Source organism: Lentinus tigrinus, assembly GCF_003813185.1.
Source record: "Lentinus tigrinus ALCF2SS1-7 unplaced genomic scaffold L226scaffold_6, whole genome shotgun sequence".
In the NCBI taxonomy this organism is placed as follows: Eukaryota; Fungi; Basidiomycota; class Agaricomycetes; order Polyporales; family Polyporaceae; genus Lentinus; species Lentinus tigrinus.
In genome coordinates this window covers 1-18,895 of record NW_027137915.1, presented here as the reverse complement: position 1 = coordinate 18,895, position 18,895 = coordinate 1, and the positions used below count along the sequence as shown (strand labels likewise).

The window sequence follows — 18,895 nt, the reverse complement described above, 5'->3', positions numbered from 1 at the left end:
GATACAGACACCACGCCGAAGAGACACGAAGTCGCCCCTCATACTCTATGACATTGCTGCAAGAGATACTCTGCGGACGGTTGCAGAGGCCCTGCTTAAGGCACACAGTCATTCGGACTGCCATAAGGTAGGGATCCATACGGATCGGCACGCCCACATCTCGTGCGGCAGCATGTTGCTGCCCCCTCGCTCCCACCAAAACCTCAGTAGGAGCCCCTTCGCGTTCTGTCCGAATCGGAGAGGACCACCAGACACACCCAGGGACACGTCCACACAGGACACGTCCCGGCGACGATGAGTTTGCGGTATGTGGTTATCTCGAACAGCTGTCACAGAGGGAGCCACCTCTGCTCCGAACACCTCGAGGACGTCCGTGAAACGAGCGATAGGGCGTCGTCGCGGCGGAGAGGCAGTGGGTCTAGAAATGGAATCGAGCCATTCACCTCTTATTCCGGTGTCGAATCGACCAGGACAGCGATGGAGAGCGAGGAGAGAGTTCCTACGAGAGGTGATGAGTGCACAGAACGAACCCATTGGACGACGGAAGCTGCAGACAACGTACCGGATAGGTGCCTTTCCTCCGAGTCAAGATTGACGGCGACTTTGTGAGCATGCACCATCGCTGTGTACGGCGAACGTTTCCGTAGACGTGTAGAGACGACGAGTCGAAGTGAAAGTCATAGGTATGACGCTGGAGTAAGGAGGAAGATGAAGAAGCAGGCAGCGCTAGCGCTCGACAAGGTGCGGCGCTTTACTTTGTCACGTGAGCAATAACCAAGCCTATTGTCTGTCTCTCGAGTCGTCGTCGATCTTCGTTCAAGTTTCGTTCGTCCGTCTCCTTGTTCCTCCTCCGATTCCTGACTGCCTTTCCTAGCAAGCCTTCGTCCTCCATCCAGCAGACAGGGAGACTCCCAGGTTGTGTTAACATCAAATCCTTGTACTCGCGGCCATGGACGACTTACAAGAAATCCCGAATTGGGAAACCACGGCGAGGAAGACGGGCAATACTGCGTAGGCCGCTGCTGGCACAACGGATACACTCTATATTGAGTGGGTACTACCCTATTGTAGTGTGAAGCTCCAGGTGCGTCTACGATCATCAGGAGTTACGCTGCATGTTGTCCGCTTTTGAGCTTCGCAGGTAGGCCTTGACTCTGAGACTACACGCGTTTTTGTCTTCGTCCGGGCAACGTGCTGGACATGGAAAGTGCGGTCACATTGTATCATTTGTTCTTCCTGGTATACCGGCGTTCAAGTTCACTTGTTATATCGGCCTCACGATGATGGCGGGCAGGATAAGCCTACCCCCTACCACTGTCAGCCACCACCGCGCACATCGTGCATCATCTTTCTTCGTTCCCGTGGTCTCTTGGATCACTCTACGCTCGGCTTCAATTTCTGGAACTACTCGCTATGTTGCATATCGTATGATTGAGGGCGGCCTTGCCTTCCACCCCAGCTTCGCTCGTGTGACGATTCTCGAAGCAACGTCCTTTACCCTCGCGATGTCGCGTAGTTACCTTCGCGACGTGTACAAGGGCACTGAGCGTTGGCACAAGGGTGCTGGTCGTTGCCACGAAGCGCAAAACCGTGAACAAGGTATTGACCTTGTTCTACTGCTAGCGCTCTCATGCTTCTGCGCCCGAGTACGCGGGTGAATACAAGGTATCCCGATATGGTAAGTCCCCAGCAAACATGAACCTTGTATGATCACGTCCTCGCTCTCGTTCTTGACCCCATCCCCAGTTCACTGCTCTTCCTCTGGCCACGAGCTGCTCTCTTCACCTCTGTCTCGCTCAGGATGACCCTGCTCTCCGAGCTCTTCAATATCGCCAACAGGTTCCTCGGCGGCGGTCCTCGGAAAGACTGCCTCGACCGGTTACCCAACGAAATCCTCCTCGACATCTTCCGTCTTCTCGACATACTCGACATCATCCGTCTACGCAGGGTCTGTCCGTGAGTTCCTTTCCCTGATGTTTTGCTCACGCACGCTCTGCAGGTCAGCAAGCTCTATCGCCAACTTAGCAAGGATGCCGCGCTCTGGAAGGCACTCCTCCGCCGCGCCGACATCCCTCTCCCGATCCTCCCTCCGACTTCTCAAAACACGCTCGACCGCATGTCTGGCTTTGAAGCGGAGCGCATCCTCGTCCGCGCCCATTCCATCACGCGCAATTGGCAGTCTCCCCACCCAAAGGCCCTCCGCGAGTGGACCTTCGATACAGCCGACTACCGCGTCCTCGACATGACTTTGCTCCCGGGGGGCAACCACCTCATCACCTCCGCCTGCAACCGTGACAGCCAGCACTACTCGCTCATCGTGTGGGACTTGGACGTCAGGGGCGCACCGAAGATGGTCGCCGGCATTCCAACGGACTCGAAGGCGTACAACATTCAAGCCAAGTACATGACGCTGAACGGCGAGAAGTGCCTCGTGCTCGCGTATCTGCAACGGGACTATCTGCTCAAGAAGGACATCGAAGCTGCGTGAGCCCGTCCTCGTCCTTGTCCTCTTTTCGCAGATCGCCGCTGATTAGTGATTTATCCCCTGAAGCGCGCTCGGCCGGATCGAGCCCGCAGGACTGCTCAGCACGTACCACAAGATCGACACCAGGTTCCACTACGAATGTGTCGCCGGCTATCTCTCGCTCGAGAATATGCAGCGCTACGTCGATATCCCCTACCCGTACGACACGGCAGAGTACCGCGAGGAGATGAAGAAGCTATCGAAGGCGTTTATTGTGCTCAGAAGGATGAAGACTCGGCAGATCCTCTCCTGCCCCGTGCTCGGGGAGCTGTTTGGCTTTCCGCACCTGGTCGTCGTGAAAGGCGCGAAGGACATCGTGTTCATGAAGCTGGTGGGTGAGGGGCGGGCCCACGCCACGCTCACGTGCATGGACGACCCGAACTACGCACAGTGGGTGAGCATCCTCTCCCTCACAGCGATATGCGCGTCGCTCATCCTGCGTTGGACAGCCGCACGCGATCAAGGCGATACAACTGCTCCCACAGGAGGACTCCGTGTTTGTCATGCGTGAGGTCGACACGCCACGCCCGATGCTGTCCCGCCGTCCGACGTACCTCTGCGAGATCTACGCCGCCCTGCGGTGCGGCTATAAGGTGATAAACCAGCAACATTCTCCCCAGTATAATGCTACGAGTGATAGCGGGAATCTGGGCGACCTCACGCACATCTACATTCCCGAGTTGCCACCCTACATACGCTCTGCCGACCTGGTCTCCCCCGTCGTCAAGCCAAAGCTGGGCCAGTACGCGCGTGCTCGCTCCACGCCCTCCGTGCATGCTCTCTCTGCACCGGATCCGCCACCACCCATATGCATCTACGCCCTCCGCGCACAGAACCCCGGAGGTTTCATGCGCATCACCTTTCACCAGCAGCACTTCGTCACCCACCTGCCGCCCTCGCCCATCACCCCCACCACACACGCTGGCGCGTCCGGCGTGGAGTCTCTCTTCGCGCCTAGACAGATAACCTATCGTCACACGCTCAAGTCCAGCCGACAGATCTTCCAGCACGTCAGGGACGAAGACAGCGTCCTTCGCATCATCCCCTCGGCGACGCGTCCGCTCGTGTGCATCTCGGAGTGGGACGACAGAAGCGCGGCGACCCACGTCGCAGAGATAATGCCGTTCATCGACCGCGGGTGGGAGGCTCCCCCGCGCATTATCGATGGTTTCGTTGTGCGCCCCCAAAGGGGATTCTCGATTGGGACGCCGTACTTTGGCCGCGGTGAAGGCGATGGGGAGTTCGACGCGGGGCCGGGCCAGCTCGGAAAGCGCGTTGTTGCGTTCGCATGGGAGGAGAGCATCGGGAGGCTGGTTGTGGCCGAGGAGGGCGTGCATGCGCTCACTGTGTTTGACTTTGCTGCTTCGCCAGTGCATGGTACGTACCGTCTGTGCATCATCGTTTGCGCTTTGTGTACTCGGAACTGACTTATGGCTTCTCAATCCAGAGAAACAGAGGAGGATCCGTCCGCAGGACAAACCCCCGTTCGATATGGACGTCTTGATGATGAATATGCCACCAGCCGAACCTGCTGCTCAGAGCGGTGCAGGAAGGGTGGCGCAGAGGGGCCGGCAGCGTGCACTCGCTGCCGCATCCTCGTCACGTCGCGCTGGGCCCAGTAGCTCTGCGGTGGCGTCTCGATGACAACATGATTTCAACCTGCTCATGATTATTGACATTGACTACGAACTTACGAACTGAAGAGTGTAACAACGGCATGTTTCTGGGAATGATACTAGGCGATCCACTGGTGATACAAACTACCTCGTCCGAACAGTATCAGAAGTCCTTGACCTCCGTCTGCTACGAATGTCAAGCTCATCAAGTACCGATGGCCGACCTCGCGAGCATCGGGTTTGAACATGAAGGGTCTCCGGCAAGCACGACAGAGGACGACCTGGCCTGCACGCGCGGAGCGTCCACGAGGATCGGTCCGTACTCAGCTTCACGTCCTGTCAGGCTCGTAGTCTCGAGCGGTCGTGAGCGGACAGAGCTGCGCAACCAACTCGGACGTACGTGTAGTCGAGAATCAGTGCGCGTAGGTTGGAGTGACATTGAACATCCACAACATGTAGACATCTTCCGACTAATACATCATCCATCAAGGAACGAGACGGGAGCCAAGACAGCCCGCTAGAGAACATACGACTCCTACTTGGACGGCTTGTCGGGGTACAACTGGCGTGAACGAACGAGTGAGTATCAGCAGAGAAGCGTCAGGTACGATCTCACCTTCCCTGGGTTGAAGAGATTGAGTGGATCGATCGCTTTCTTGATCGTCCGCATGAGCTCGATCGTGCCCTCTCCAAGTTCTTCATACAACCACCCCTTCTTCCCAAGACCGACACCATGTTCTCCCGTGCCTATCGCGCTAACGTTAGCGCATACTACTGCGTCATTCAGCCCTGCATACTCACAAGTGCCGTCAAGGTCGATGGCTCGCTTGACGATCCTCTTCCCCGCTTCATACGCGATAGCCGACTCCTCAGGAGTCCTGTATAGCAGTAGTGCATGGAAGTTCCCTACCACGTATACGTCAGCCTCGAGAAGTCAATCAATCAAAGGCGAAACATACCGTCTCCAACATGCCCAATGATCGTAGACACGATACCGTGTGCCGCGAGGTCCTTCTTCGTCTCGTAGACCAACTCGGGAAGACGCGAGACCGGAACACTGACGGTGTACATTCAGCCTCTGCAACCCGCTCCCCGCTCCATGCATGCGTGCTCACCAGACGTCTGTGCCCCAGGCCTTCGACCCAGGCACCATAGCCAACCCAGAGTAGACAGCATTCTTCCTGTCGGTCCACAGATCCTCTGCCTCCTTCTCGTTCCGCGCGAACGTGAATCCCGTCGCGCCGTGCTTGGAGGTGATTTTCTTCGCGACCTCAGCGTTCTCCTGCAGTGCGCGAGGCGTCGGGCCCTGGAACTTGAGGTAGAGACTGTCCTTCTCGGGCCACTTGCGTGGAGACATGCCGTACATGTTCGTGCCCTTCATGAACATGTCATCGACGAGCTCGACGCATTCTGTATCGCAACGTGGTGTCAGAAAGGTGGTGCGGACTGGAGCAACGCAAATGCACATACGAATCCCGATACCCGAGTTGACGAGCTCGATCACGGCTTCCGTCGCTTTCTGCACGTCTGGGAATTGGACCACGGCGACGTTCGTCTGTAGCACTGGTGCGAGGCGAATGGTGACTGGACGAGAAATCAGCAACGGGTTACTCTGAATACAATGGGAAAGGCTCACCTTCCGTGACGATACCCAGTGTCCCTTCCGCGCCGATGAACAGCTTCGTAGTGTCGAACCCTGCGGACGACTTCCTCGCGCGTCTCCGGGTCTTGATCACCTCACCAGATGGTAACACGACGGTCTATCAGATGCCGTGAGCGCTGCGCGGGAAGAGCGAATCAAGACGAAGCTACTGACAGCGTTGAGGAACCACTCAGCACGAGCGGTGCCGTACCTGACCGCGTTTGCTACGAAGACATATGGTCAGAGACGTACCGTACACCCAGACCCACAACGCGCGACTTACTCCCAGAACAACCTGTACTCAGCATTCCCCCAAGAGTCGCACCGGGTCCGGGGTCCAGCTATACGACGGGGTAATGAGTGGTGTGGTCAGTGGCCAGCTAGAGGTACTCAGCTCACCGGGAAGAACAGCGGAATCCCTACGCCGCAATGTCAATCGTCCAATACCATACGACGAGTCTTAGAACTCACCCTTCTTTTTCAGGTAGTCATTCAGGTCCATCCACTTGACGCCAGGCTGGCAGACGACGTCGGAGTCCGCCTCTAGATTACGAGCAGACAGATATAAGCTAGTTCTACGCAAGCGTTCCGTCGAAACTTACCATGGATCTCGACAATCTTGTCCATGCGATGCATATCGATCGAGATACCACCGATAGACGGCTGTGTACGCAACCAGTTCTGAGTCAGTACGCTCACGAACGTGCTCACGCCGCAACCACGAGACTCACCGGGAGGAAGTGCCCTTCGAGACTCGTTCCCCCGGAGAAGGGAACTACGGGCATGCGGTACTTGACCGCGATCTTCACTATCTTCACGACATCCTCCGTCGAAGTCGGAAATACGACCACGGACGGAATGGTCCCTGCAGTGCGCGAAGTCAGCGCCAACTCAGCCTCTCAGCCTTCAATCAAGATACTCCAGAACACTCACCCGGATGCATGTCGAAGTTGGCCAAGCCATGTCGCTCCAACTCATCCTCGTCCGTCGACAGCGCGTCCTCGTCATGTTTGAACGCCTCCTGGAGCTCCTCGACCGCCTTCTTGAAGTCCTCCGGGGATCCATATTGCGTGTTGAAGTCCGTGTTCGTCTTGCTGCTCTCCGCCGTGTCCGACGTCGCAAAGTAGTAAGCCAGCCCGCCGCTGACCACGGAGCCCAACGCGAACGCAAGGGCAGAATTAGAATTGCGAGAAGCTCGCGGCTGCGGCTCGCCAGCGGCCGTAGTGGATGCGCGTCTCCCGCCACCAGCCCGTGCCCTCGTCGCATTGGCTACGAAGACTGCAGGAGTACGAGAAGCTCCGAGGATACCGCGTCTCGCCCCGGAACCGAGCAGCGCAGCAGCGACTCCAGTCCGTCGTGCGAGTCCCTGCGAGGCCTCCTTGACGAGCATGTTCGCGCGAGGTCGATGATGGTCAACACCGAAGGCTCCCTGTGTCTTTATACTGGCTGCGTCAGAAGCATGATGTGTCTGTTAAGATCAGTCCTTCTTATCCCGCGCTCATATCTCACCTGCGCCCTCCCACGCTTAGTTCTGTATATCAGACATATGTATAACGCACAGGATGGGTGATCTCTGTGTGATCTCCGCGGCCCGTGCGCCAGCTTCCCTCTAGTCGACCGCGGCCGGCTCGCAGTTTACACAGTCACGGATGATGCTGAGTCTATAGATGCAAGCAAGTGCAACTGCAACCAGAGTACGCTAAGCGTGTGGTACAAGATCCGACTTCTTCGCAGCCTCAGGCTTCGGTGTGTCGGGATAAAGCTGTCACCAGAACCCGTGAGCAAACATCACATTGCACACGACCAACGACGAACAATCTGACAACTTACTTTCCCGGGGTTAAACAAGTTCAGCGGGTCGACCGCCTTCTTGATCGTCTTCATCAGCTCGACGGTCCCCTCCCCAAGCTCCTCATACAAGTAGTCGCGCTTTCCCAGCCCGACGCCATGCTCGCCCGTACATGTCCCATCGAGCGCAATCGCACGGTGCACCATCCGCCCGACCGCCGCGCGGGCCTTCTCGAGCTCCTCGTCGTTCGAGAAGAGCAGCAGCGCGTGGAAGTTCCCTGCAGGAGTGTCAGCATGCGCTGTGCGTAAGGCGAGCATAGGCGAAACACACCGTCTCCAACGTGCCCGACAATCGTGTAGACAATGCCGTGCGCCTCGAGATCCTCCTTCGTGCCGTACACGAGCTCCGGAAGACGGGACGGGGGGACACTGCGACGCGCGGGGTGAGTTCAGTCCACTTCATCTGACAGCTCCGCTACCCATGGACGCTTACCAGACATCCGTGCTCCACCCACGTGCACCCGGGATGAGCGCAAGGCTCGAGTAGAGGGCGTTCTTGCGGTCCATCCAGAGGTCCGATGCTTCCTTCTCGCTCTTCGCGAGTGCAAACCCGGTCCCTCCGTACTTCTGCGCGATCTTCTTGACAATATCCCCCGTCTCCTGGAGTGCTCGCGGCGTGGGGCCCTGGAACTTGAAGAACAGACTGTCCTTCTCGGGCCACTTCCGGCTCGACATCCCGTAGATGTTCGTCGCCTTCATGAACTGCTCATCGCAGAGCTCGACGCATTCTGTAGGAGAGCGTCAGGGCCGATCAAGAAGTTACCGCTGGGCGACTCACGGATACCGACGCCGGAGTTGACGATCTCGCTCACGGCTTCTGTCGCCTTCCGCACGTCGGGGAATTGAACCACGGCGACGTTGGTGGGGAGGAGCGGAGCGAGACGAATCGTCACTGCGAAACGTCAATAGGCTACTCGTGCAGCGCTACAAGTAGACTCACCTTCGGTGACGATACCGAGCGTACCCTCCGCACCGATAAACAGCTTCGTCGTGTCAAAGCCGGCCGACGACTTGCGGGCGCGTCTGCGAGTCTTGATGACCTCGCCCGATGGCAGCACGACTGTCTGCATAAAGGTAAGTCGAGAGATCGAGAGAACTGTGTGCGAAGGGCTTACCGCGTTCAAGAACCACTCTGCCTTTGCCGTTCCATATCGCACGGCGTTAGCTAGGCTACGATCAGCACGTTGTGGTACTGAGGTACGAAGTTGTACGTACTGCCCGAGCATCCGGTGCTCAGCATGCCGCCAAAGGTCGCGCCAGGAGCAGGGTCAAGCTATGAAGATGTCAGAGCGGACCGACGCTTCTCGCCGTCGCGACGACTTACAGGGAAGAACAACGGAATGCCTGCAAGCGGTACTGGTCAGCGACAGTTGGGTGACAAGTCACATGGACCTACCCTGCTTCTTCAAAGTCTCGTTGAGATCCATCCACCGGAGACCTGGCTGGCAGACGACGTCCGAGTCCGCCTCTGCGAGACTTGTTAAGCCGGTCTCACTGCTCAGGGCCATGCCAACCTACCGTGGATCTCGATAATTCTGTCCATCTTGGACATGTCGACGCAAATCCCGCCCACCGTAGGCTTCAGAAGGAGGGATTAAATATATAGACTTCGAAACGCGCAATCGGCGGACTCACGGCTCGGAAGTGCCCCTCCAGACTCGTGGCTCCAGAGTAGGGGATGATGGGCATCTTGTACTTGACGGCCGTCTTGACGATCTTGACAACGTCTTCGGTTGATGATGGGTACACGACCACGGATGGCTTGGAACCTATCACATTCGTTCATCCCACCGCTTCCGGCCAACGGAGCGAATGAACCCAGTCGTTCAGACGTTCTCCGACGAAGGGGCACTCACCTGGATGATAGTCGTTCTCCGAGAACCCGTGCTCCTCCAGGTGCTCTGCATCCGTGGTGACGGTGTCCTCCTCCGGGAACAGCCTCTTCAGCTCTTCAATTGCGTTCCGGAAGTCCTCCTGCGAGCCGTACTGGCTGTTCAGCTCAGCACTCGCCCGGTCCGAAGCCTGGCCTGACTGGGTGGCAACGTAGTAGCCAATCGCGCCGCTGAGTAGAGAGCCGACAGTGAAGGCGAATGCGGCATTCAAGTTCTTTGGCTGAGGGCGAGGACGGTCGGTCGAAGCGGAAGAGCTGTTCCAACGCGAGCCAAGCGTCGCTGCGTGTCGCAGAGCAGGTGTCCCTCGCAGAGTCCGCCGAGCCGAGGCAGCGAGAGCAGTCCGATACGACAAACTAGACTGCATACTTTGAGAATTATCGTGCTGAACGAGGCGGCTCTAGGTGCTGGTGCAGATGGCAGTCGGTCGTGACTCGTGAACCCGCGAAGGAAGTATCGCGGGACATTGATGAGAACATTATTGATGATGTTGTGGTCGCAGCTGGTCGCAGTGCAGGCACGTCAGCGTGGAAGGCAAGCACGAGTTCCCCGCGTGAGGATTGCGCGCGTCTCAGGCACGGTCACATGAGCGTCCACGAGTCCCAGCCGCCGGCGACCGCGGAGAGGCTCTTAGTCTGCTAGCGCTGCCATGTTCACTGAACCGTTAACTTCTGCTGTCAAGTATGTACTCGACTCTCTCAAGGAGCTGCGATAGATATCTGGGAAGCACCGGGTACGGATACATAGACTGAACTCCTGGTTGATATTAGAGTCATAGTCAAGCTGTAGTCGTCGCAAAATAGTACCCTTCCTGAAGCATACGACCGAAGTGACACACCACGCTTCATGTGAGCGAGCTCTATTACATTCGTCACCTTGTCTGTACAATGACCGTGACAAGTCCGAGTCCTACATACCCACAGGTCTACTTCGCACTCGCACTTCCCTCTAACCGTAATCGCGCCTGCTTCAACGCACGATACATATCCGTCGCAAACGTCGAGTCCTCCGGGAGCTCGAGCATCTTCTGCAGCTCCGGTACCGCCTCCTTCGACAGGAGCAGAATACTCGACGAACTCGACGACTTCTCCTCGGACGACGGCTGCGGCTTCTCCGACGTCGTCGTGTCAGCCGACTCTGGTGGTGGCCGGGGCGGAGCGTACTTCGCGTATATGGCGTCGAGTTGGGGGCTCCCTTCGGGGACGATGGCGCCTTGTTGGAGGAAGCCGTCGAGATACTGCGACGCCTTATACGCTACACGAGACGGATGTCATCAGCTACGCATTGTTTCAGGACTACAAGTCGTCGGGGACGTACCGCGATAATGCGACCATGAGCGCCATATGCAGAAGAAGAAGGGGAAGTTCGGGATCACAGCTAGAGAGGAGAGTGCGGGCGGGTCAGCATGGTAGAAATGAGCAGATGGAAATGCACTGAGGGCCAGCACGTACGGATGATCATGAACGGCGCGGTCAGTGGGGACACCGCGAGCCAGAAGATGAAGCCCTTCTTATGTCGCGGCGATCGCTTCTCGAGCAGAGAATGCAAGTGCGGGATGGGCGCGCTGCACACGGATGACGGGTAGACCATCGGGAGCTACCGGTCAGGTAGGAATTTGAAACGCGAGCGCGAGTTAGCGCGTCACAGGTAGATGCTGCGTCAACACATTGGCACCGTGTCTGAGAGGGAGAGGTGAGGGACGCACCACGGGCGTGCTCTTGGCCTTTTGGCCGTGGGGCACGATGTCGGATATCTTGGGGCCGAGCGAGGGATCGAGAGACTTGAGCGCGAGCTCCTCGAAGTCTAGGCGGTCTACCAGGCGTTCACCATAGAGGAACGCTCTACGCTGTGTGCGGACATTTGGGTTAGTATAAGCACTAGGACGTGGATACTGGCTATGTGGTGCGGTGGACTTGTGCAGACGAGCTTGTGCTCTTCGTGTCCTAAATGCATCTCAAGTCGCGCTTTCGTGACTGACAGCGAGCATATCAATTTCGGCTGGACTCAATGCTCGGTGCTCGACTATACGCAGAGGCGTCGTGCAAGTCCTTCCCCAGTCCCGAAAAAGCCTCGTTTTCAGTCATGTCCGCAGCATTGAGAACAAAATCGCTATGCCACACCGAGCCTTGTTCCAGGCAAGAGGTCCAGAACTGCTCGAGAAGATACGCACCTTCCAAGTCCCTTCCTTAGCCTTTCCCAGTCCTGCCCACAGGTCCGACGACTTGACTACCGCCCAGTTAATCCAAGATGAAGACTTCTTGCTGTCTGGAGGGGTGACGAAGTGGTAGTACGTGAGGTGCTCGACAGGCTTGCCCTTGACATTGCAATGCGGAGTGAGCGGAAGCGCGATGATGCGCAAAGAACGCGTCACGCTACGCGCAATATTGGCCGCACTCATCGCGCTACCTCAGAGAACAATAATCCAAAGAAATGAATGGCGTCGTTGATAGTTAGCGAGCAGCCAGAGCAAATCGAAGCGAGAGGAAGAAGGACGCAAAGGTGTTGGGAAGGAGGGAAGAGCACCGTCGGCCGTGGAGGCGCGGCGCAACGGCGCGTCATCTCGCGTGGCCTCCACGTGGTCACCTCCTACTACTACCCTCGATAACTCACAACTTCTGAACCACCTCCGCGACCGGCGCCGCGAACGAACAGTGACGGAATCTTAAAACACTCCTTGAAACATATACGACCCGATGTTTTACCCGTATAAACAGGGCGGCCGTAACCACTGAAGATCACCCAGCTGGTCGGTATAGCAAGATTCCGGTGTCGCTTCCTCGACGACAGACTCTAACCTCTCTATGTACGAGGCTGACATGACGCAAGGATCTCACCGATACCCCGCCTCGCTGTCAATAAACGAACCACTGCCTGATGCGGTGTCCGCGCGGATTGAAGTTGTATCGAAGCTGCGAGTGTACGATCGAAGACAAGTGGACTTGGGATTGCTCACCGATATTCGAGCTGAACTCAGAACGTCAGATGAACAAATGATGGAGAGTCGCAAAGTCCTTGTACTAGTAGCGGAAGGAGGTCGCGACTTTGAAAGACAACAATGTTCGGACGAGTGTGTTTGCATTTGCACTGTAGTATCAACCCCATCACTCCCGAAAACATGCTGCACTAGTACTATTCATTCTGTAATTCGTAGTCAACGTCTAACTTCATAGGTGGGAAGGTTGAGGTCATGTTCTCATTGAGAGGCCGCCGCAGAACCGCTGGGCCCACTGTGACGTGACGAGGATGCGGCAGTGAGTGTACGCCGCCGGCTTTGCGCCACCTTCTCTGCGCCGCTCTGAGCAGCAGGTTCGGCCGGTGGCATATTCATCATCAAGACGTCCATATCGAACGGGGTTTTGTCCTGCGGACGGATTCTCCTCTGTTTCTCTGGATTGCGAAGCCATAAGTCAGTTCAGAGTACACAAAACGCAAACGATGATGACAGACGTACCGTGCATCGGCGAAGCAGCGAAGTCGAACACAGTGAGCGCATGCACGCCCTCTTCAGCCATAACCAGCCTCCCGATGCTCTCCTCCCACGCGAAGGCAACAACGCGCTTTCCGAGCTGGCCTGGCCCTGCGTCGTGCTCTCCATCGCCTTCACCGCGGCCAAAGTACGGGGTCCCAATCGAAAAACCCTTTTGAGGGCGCACGACGAAATCACCGAGGACGCGCGCGGGCGCCTCCCACCCGCGGTCGATGAACGGTATAATCTCTGCGACGTAGGTCGCCGCACTTCGGTCGTCCCAGTCGGAGACACACACGAGCGGGCGCGTCGCCGCAGGGATGATGCGAAGGATATCGTCTGGGTGCCCAACGGACTGGAAGACTTGTCGGCTAGACATGAGCGTATGGCGATAAGTTATCTGTTTTGGCGCGAGGAGAGACCCCCCACCGGGCGCGCCAGCAGGTGTCGTGGGGGTGATAGGCGTGGGCGGGAGGTGCGTGATAAAACGTTGCGGGTGGAAGATTATGCGGACGACACCTTCAGGGTTGTGCGAGCGGTGGGCGTAAATGCAGATAGGCGGGGGCGGGTCCGGTGCAGAGCGATCACGCACGGGAGGTGTGGGGCGAGCACGCGCGTACTGGCCCCACTTGGGCTTTTCGGTGGGCGAGACCAGATCAGATGAACGTATATAAGTTGGCATTTCGGGCAGGTAGATGTGCGTGAGGTCGCCAAGCTTCCCGGTGTCTTCGCTAACCCAACACTGATGGAGCTGTTGCTGGTTTATAACATCGTGGCCGCAGCGAAGTGCGGCGTAGGTCTCGAAGAGGTACGTCGGACGGCGGGACTCCATCGGGCGTGGCGTGTCGACCTCACGCATGACAAACACGGAGTCCTCCTGTGGGAGCAGTTGTATCGCCTTGATCGCGTGCGGCTGTCGACGAAGGATGAGCGACGGCATATATCACTTGTGAGGGAGAGGCTGCTCACCCACTGTGCGTAGTTCGGGTCATCCATGCACGTGAGCGTGGCGTGGGCCCGCCCCTCACCCACCAGCTTCATGAACACAATGTCCTTCGCGCCTTTCACGACGACCAGGTGTGGATCGCCAAATAGTTCCCCGAGCACGGGGCTGGAGAGGATCTGCCGAGTCTTCATCCTTCTGAGCATGATGAATGCTTTCGGTAGCTTCTTCATCTCCGCGCGGTACTCTGCCGTGTCGTACGGGTAGGGAATGTCGACATAGCGCTGCATATTCTCGAGTGAGAGACAGCCGGCGACACATTCATAGTGGAACCTGGTGTCGATCTTGTGGTACGTGCTCAGCTGTCCTGCAGGCTCGATTCGGCCGAGCGCGCTGCGGGGGGTAAATCACTAATCAGCAGCGATCTGAGAACGGAGGACGAGGACGAGCAGGAGCTCACGCAGCTTCGATGTCTCTCTTGAGCAGATAGTCCCGTTGCAGATACGCAAGCACGAGGCACTTCACGCCGTCCAGCGTCATGTACTTGGCTTGAATGTTGTACGCCTTCGAGTCCGTCGGGATGCCGGCAACCATCTTCGGCGCGCCCCTGACGTCCAAGTCCCACACGATGAGCGAGTAGTGCTGGCTGTCACGGTTGCAGGCGGAGGTGATGAGGTGGTTGCCGCCCGGGAGCAAGGTCATATCGAGGACGCGGTAGTCGGCTGTATCGAAGGTCCACTCGCGGAGGGCCTTTGGGTGGGGAGACTGCCAATTGCGCGTGATGGAATGGGCGCGAACGAGGATGCGCTCTGCGTCAAAGCCAGACATGCGGTCGATCGTGTTCTGAGAAGTGGGAGGGAGGATCGGGAGAGGGATGTCGGCGCGGCGGAGGAGTGCCTTCCAGAGCGCGGCATCCTTGGAGAGTTGGCGATAGAGCTTGCTGACCTGCATGCAGAGGGTGCGTGAGCGAAACATCAAGGAAAGGAACTCACGGACAGACCCTGCGTAGACGGATGATGTCGAATATGTCGAGAAGGCCGAAGATGTCGAGGAGGATCTCATTGGGTAACCTGTCGAGGCAGTCTTTCCGAGGACCGCCGCCAAGGAACCTGTTGGCGATATTGAAGAGCTCGGAGAGCAGGGTCATCCTGAGCGATACAGACGTGAAGAGAGCAGCTCGTGGTCAGAGGAAGAGCAGCGAACCGGGGATGGGGACCAGAGCGAGAGCACAGGTTCATGTTCGCTGGGGACTTACCATATCGGGATACCTTGTATTCACTCGGGTACTCAGGTGCAGAAGCATGAGAGCGCTAGCAGTAGCACAAAGTCAATACCTTGTTCATCGTGTTGTAGTTCGTCGCAACGCTCGGCACCCTTGTACACGTCGCGAAGGTAACTAGGCGACGTCGCGTAAGGACGTGGCTGAAAAAGCGTCACACGTCGATCGGTCCCATGAACGCAAAGAAGTTGGTATCGCCATGATGAGCATTGAACGACAAACACCCACGCATCTCCAGAGTAACGGTATAAGAAGAGAGTATGCATCCACCAGAGGCGGACAGGGGAGCATATGTCTCGTCGAGCGGAGGTGGGGACGGAGGCCAGGGCCATGCTCGATGGCGTAAATGCCCTATAGCGAGTACGTCCCAAAGATTGAAGACGAGCATAGAGCATTCGAAGAGGGCACGGAGCAAGGAATGGTGACGCACGAGGTGCACGGATGGCATGAGGTAAGTTATCCTGACCGCGATCATCGTCAGGTATACCATGAAGGGTAAGTTGTGCGAGGGACCCGGCTTGTCACGTCCATTACGCGGTTCAGACCAAGGCGAGACGGCGTGTAGGCTCAGAGTAGAGGCCGACATACCTACAAAGCTCAACAGCGGACAACATACAGCGTAATTCCCGACGATGGAGAGCTCACCCAGAGCTCCGCAGCTTAAAGACTACCGTGCGGTAGTGTCCACTGAATGCAGCACATCCGTGATACTAGCAGCGACCGATGCTATATTGCCCGTCGTTCGTCGTGAAGGAACACATTCCTAATCGAGGATGTCTTGTAAGTCGTCCATTGCCGCGAGTACAAGGGTTAGCATGAGTTCCAGGGGAGTCTAGTTTCCGTCCAAGCTGGATATGCGATGACCAGAGGACGAAAGCTGGTTAGAGGCAGCAAGAGGATGAGGGAGAGAAGGGACGAATGAAACAGCGACGTCGACGCCTTCGAGTGGGCGGGGGAGACAATAGGCTTGCTCACGTGACAAGGTAAGTCTCGCAAGTTGTAGAGCGCCGCCTCCTTTTTCTTCATCTTCCTCCTTACTCCAGCGCCGTACCTATGACTATCGCTTCCATCAGTAATTTCAGATTTCTCTGAACCCATCTGAAACGTCTGATTCAGACGTTTCAGACGGGTTCAGACGGATTTCAGACATGTTCAGAATATTCAGAGGGAGGTCGTTCAGACGAGGGAAATTGGGCTTCAGACAATTTAAGATATGGTTTCACAGACGCTTCAGACTTTCAGAAGTCTCAGACGATTGGGCGAGCGCTAGGAAAGTATATCGGAACGTGCTCATTGTCGAGCAATGAGTACATTGGTACCATGAATACATATTGTCGTCGCCTTAAACTGCTGCCGGAGGTGAGCTGCTACGCTCTCGGATATACCGCCGATTCACGACAGAGCCATTCCCAGCGGCCCGATTGGCACTAGTGCGCAGAGGCGGCGGTGCGGGCACGGTGACCAAAGCACGAGCACGTTCGAGTAAACGTTTGAAGCGATGCGGTTTTTTGAGCAATGCATCCACTGCAGTGACATGCCACTTCGCAGTGTCCTTGCCGGCATGATCGTCCTTCGAGAAACTAAGTTGCGGTTTGCCTCTGCCCTGGCCTTTGCTGTACCATTCGAATGCGCGCTCAACCTGTATACATAAGTGAGTAATCCAACGCTGAATGGAACTGAAGACGTACTGCGCACACGGCGAGAGCGAGAGCGCCCTCAGGGAGCGCCTTTTCTTCACCATCGGGGACCCAGACCGAGCCTTGAATGGCACCAAGATGGTAAGCCATGACCTTGAGGACATATGGAGATTGTAGCTGATCCTTGGCTTCTTCAGGCTGCGAAGAGCGATCAGCGGAGGAACATACGAAGACGTTGCATGATGTACATATGACTGTAATATTCGGCCGGCCCCAAAATGCCTCGCCGCCGAGCTCGATCGCCTCCTTGACCCACGCCCGGATGGCTGCGTCGCTGCGCTCCTCTTTGGGGAGGCTCTTGTCGGCTTCGCGTCTGGCCATCTCAGCTCGAACGGCGTTGTTGGCATGTCTCTGGAAACCGCGGTGCCACTCGTAGACTTGTTGGCGGCACTAGACGACGTTCAAAGGTCAGTAGACATAAGTAGAGAACGCGCTACAGTGCTATGCACCCATCTGAATACGATATCTTTCTTCGTCACATTGTGGCCCTGGTATGGGAAGACCTCATCAACGACGGCCTGGATGAGCTCTAGCAATGAGTATTCGTCAGTATCAAGCGACCATGGGTCTTCCTGGATGCCGAAATATTCACAGAGCGAGGGAACAACCCGCGTCTTCGCCGCAGGTTTGGCCCAGCGAGGCAACAAGTCGTACTTCAAGGACTTGCTGTTGACAGTCGCATCGTCGCTGTGGTCGTCCGTGTCTGCGCTCGCGCTCTTCTTCGTCGACTTAGTCTTCTTGCCCTTGCTCTTTGACTTCTTCTCTGGGGTCGGTTCGTCGTCAGCTTTGGGCATGTCATCGATTCCGAGGCTCTGGGGTGCATAGTAATCAGCTCACTTCGACCACATGATGTAAAGTCGAACGCACATCGCACGCATGGAGGTAACGTCCACGATGTTGCCGTTTGGCCCCGAGGACGGTGTTGCGATCTGCCTGTATATCGTCCGCGGTCAAGCCTCCTTCCGGCTCAAAGTTAGAGTCTTAGTCTTCCCATTGCCGGTCTAGGTCGTCAACGGCGAGCTGAGCTTGTGTTCCTGTAGATGTATCAGTCAATGCATCTGAATAGGATGAGAGCGAGTGGAAGGTATGTGAATAGAATACACATGAAGGAGTGAACATGGACGTAGATGCGATGCTCGCACTCGGAGGATGCATGCCAGCCGACCGTGGACGACCGCGAGGCGGAGGATCCAGGCCGCGAATGCGGAGAGAGCGTGTCGCATGGCTTTGCGCGAGAAGCGTGGCTTAGCGTGGATGCGGTGGAGCGGCGGCGGGCTTCACACGTGGAGACGGGGAGGGCAACACCCTCAGCATTGAGCCCGAGGCAGGAGAAGCGCGGCGCAGAGGACTGGGTCAGCCAGTTCTCCTCCGGGTTGCGCGATGTGGACAGTTTCATGTGCGTGGGTACAGGAGAGCCTGTCGGGGTCTGATAGGAGACCATGCGAACCTTTTTGGTGTGGCGCCCAGGGTTTGGACTTTTTCAGACTCAGAGGTGTCTTCTTCTGTTGAGGAGTCGTCGGTTCCCTAGGGCGGACAGGAGTTGCGGCCTTCTGCCGGAGCTGACGCCGCCAGTCTTCAGTGAACGCGTCTGCGTGAGGGCCATTGGCTGTCGTCGATTCCGGGGATCTGTAGAGGCTCGTTGAGATTCACAGGTAGTGATGTGAAGTGCATGCAAGAAGTCATACCTCCAAAGGCTGAGGGCAGGCGACGCATCGCTCTGAGTCATAGAGCCTGTAGTGCGCTGTCCAGTCGTCTGTACAGGCTGGCTGGTCTCGCAGCGGGCGTCCAAGCTCGCACAGGTGGTTTGTTGTAGAATGAGACACTTCGTCGGGCGGGCAGTGAGTTTCTGTGTAGAATCTGGACGATGTCAGCCATACACTTTGTAAGAAAGTGTCACATCCCGTGCCCAAGTCCGCCCTGCCGCCTCTCCGACACAACCCCGACCCGACTACCCCTGAACTCCGCCCCCCTTTCCCGGCTAATACGTCACC

General features: G+C 56.9%; 8 protein-coding genes across 8 annotated transcripts; 2 read left to right on the top strand and 6 right to left on the bottom strand.

The window, feature by feature from the left end:
* Positions 1 to 837: 837 nt before the first annotated feature.
* Positions 838 to 1,848, top strand: L226DRAFT_532152 (uncharacterized protein). The gene has a single exon (XM_067680206.1). It carries the CDS (start codon positions 1,281 to 1,283, stop codon positions 1,656 to 1,658), a length of 378 nt encoding a protein of 125 aa, XP_067537911.1. The 5' UTR covers positions 838 to 1,280; the 3' UTR covers positions 1,659 to 1,848.
* Positions 1,502 to 4,277, top strand: L226DRAFT_532150 (uncharacterized protein; the record flags this gene model as incomplete). Its single annotated transcript, XM_067680205.1, has 6 exons — positions 1,502 to 1,533; positions 1,555 to 1,678; positions 2,000 to 2,484; positions 2,552 to 2,918; positions 2,974 to 3,901; positions 3,972 to 4,277. Coding segments are annotated over 4 exons (1,977 nt in total), but the record flags the coding sequence as incomplete, so codon positions are not given.
* Positions 4,278 to 4,556: 279 nt separating this feature from the next.
* L226DRAFT_481927 (FAD-binding domain-containing protein) lies at positions 4,557 to 7,241 on the bottom strand. Its single transcript, XM_067676952.1, has 14 exons — positions 6,716 to 7,241; positions 6,514 to 6,647; positions 6,385 to 6,445; positions 6,254 to 6,325; positions 6,182 to 6,201; positions 6,066 to 6,123; positions 5,957 to 6,006; positions 5,777 to 5,900; positions 5,611 to 5,724; positions 5,256 to 5,550; positions 5,100 to 5,197; positions 4,942 to 5,046; positions 4,757 to 4,887; positions 4,557 to 4,702 (listed from the first exon to the last, which is right to left on the bottom strand). The coding sequence occupies exons 1-14, from the start codon at positions 7,170 to 7,172 to the stop codon at positions 4,676 to 4,678; spliced, it is 1,746 nt and encodes a 581-aa protein (XP_067537909.1). The 5' UTR covers positions 7,173 to 7,241; the 3' UTR covers positions 4,557 to 4,675.
* Positions 7,242 to 7,364: 123 nt separating this feature from the next.
* On the bottom strand, positions 7,365 to 10,029 carry L226DRAFT_532147 (uncharacterized protein). The gene is made up of 13 exons (XM_067680204.1): positions 9,487 to 10,029; positions 9,266 to 9,399; positions 9,149 to 9,209; positions 9,027 to 9,098; positions 8,955 to 8,974; positions 8,846 to 8,903; positions 8,746 to 8,795; positions 8,571 to 8,694; positions 8,409 to 8,522; positions 8,064 to 8,358; positions 7,902 to 7,999; positions 7,613 to 7,848; positions 7,365 to 7,544 (listed from the first exon to the last, which is right to left on the bottom strand). Exons 1-13 carry the CDS (start codon positions 9,884 to 9,886, stop codon positions 7,482 to 7,484), a joined length of 1,725 nt encoding a protein of 574 aa, XP_067537908.1. The 5' UTR covers positions 9,887 to 10,029; the 3' UTR covers positions 7,365 to 7,481.
* A 326-nt stretch (positions 10,030 to 10,355) lies between these two features.
* Positions 10,356 to 12,024, bottom strand: L226DRAFT_532145 (uncharacterized protein). Its single transcript, XM_067680203.1, has 5 exons — positions 11,690 to 12,024; positions 11,225 to 11,365; positions 10,971 to 11,115; positions 10,837 to 10,896; positions 10,356 to 10,773 (listed from the first exon to the last, which is right to left on the bottom strand). Exons 1-5 carry the CDS (start codon positions 11,915 to 11,917, stop codon positions 10,445 to 10,447), a joined length of 903 nt encoding a protein of 300 aa, XP_067537907.1. The 5' UTR covers positions 11,918 to 12,024; the 3' UTR covers positions 10,356 to 10,444.
* Positions 12,025 to 12,580: 556 nt separating this feature from the next.
* Positions 12,581 to 15,124, bottom strand: L226DRAFT_610673 (uncharacterized protein). Its single transcript, XM_067686189.1, has 5 exons — positions 14,929 to 15,124; positions 14,389 to 14,873; positions 13,955 to 14,321; positions 12,971 to 13,898; positions 12,581 to 12,906 (listed from the first exon to the last, which is right to left on the bottom strand). The coding sequence occupies exons 1-5, from the start codon at positions 15,073 to 15,075 to the stop codon at positions 12,713 to 12,715; spliced, it is 2,121 nt and encodes a 706-aa protein (XP_067537906.1). The 5' UTR covers positions 15,076 to 15,124; the 3' UTR covers positions 12,581 to 12,712.
* Positions 15,125 to 15,218: 94 nt separating this feature from the next.
* On the bottom strand, positions 15,219 to 15,905 carry L226DRAFT_319951 (uncharacterized protein). The gene has a single exon (XM_067673869.1). The coding sequence runs from the start codon at positions 15,791 to 15,793 to the stop codon at positions 15,362 to 15,364; it is 432 nt and encodes a 143-aa protein (XP_067537905.1). The 5' UTR covers positions 15,794 to 15,905; the 3' UTR covers positions 15,219 to 15,361.
* A 644-nt stretch (positions 15,906 to 16,549) lies between these two features.
* L226DRAFT_458011 (uncharacterized protein) lies at positions 16,550 to 17,252 on the bottom strand (the record flags this gene model as incomplete). The annotated part of the gene is made up of 3 exons (XM_067675417.1): positions 16,550 to 16,846; positions 16,896 to 17,042; positions 17,100 to 17,252. Coding segments are annotated over 3 exons (597 nt in total), but the record flags the coding sequence as incomplete, so codon positions are not given.
* Positions 17,253 to 18,895: the final 1,643 nt, after the last annotated feature.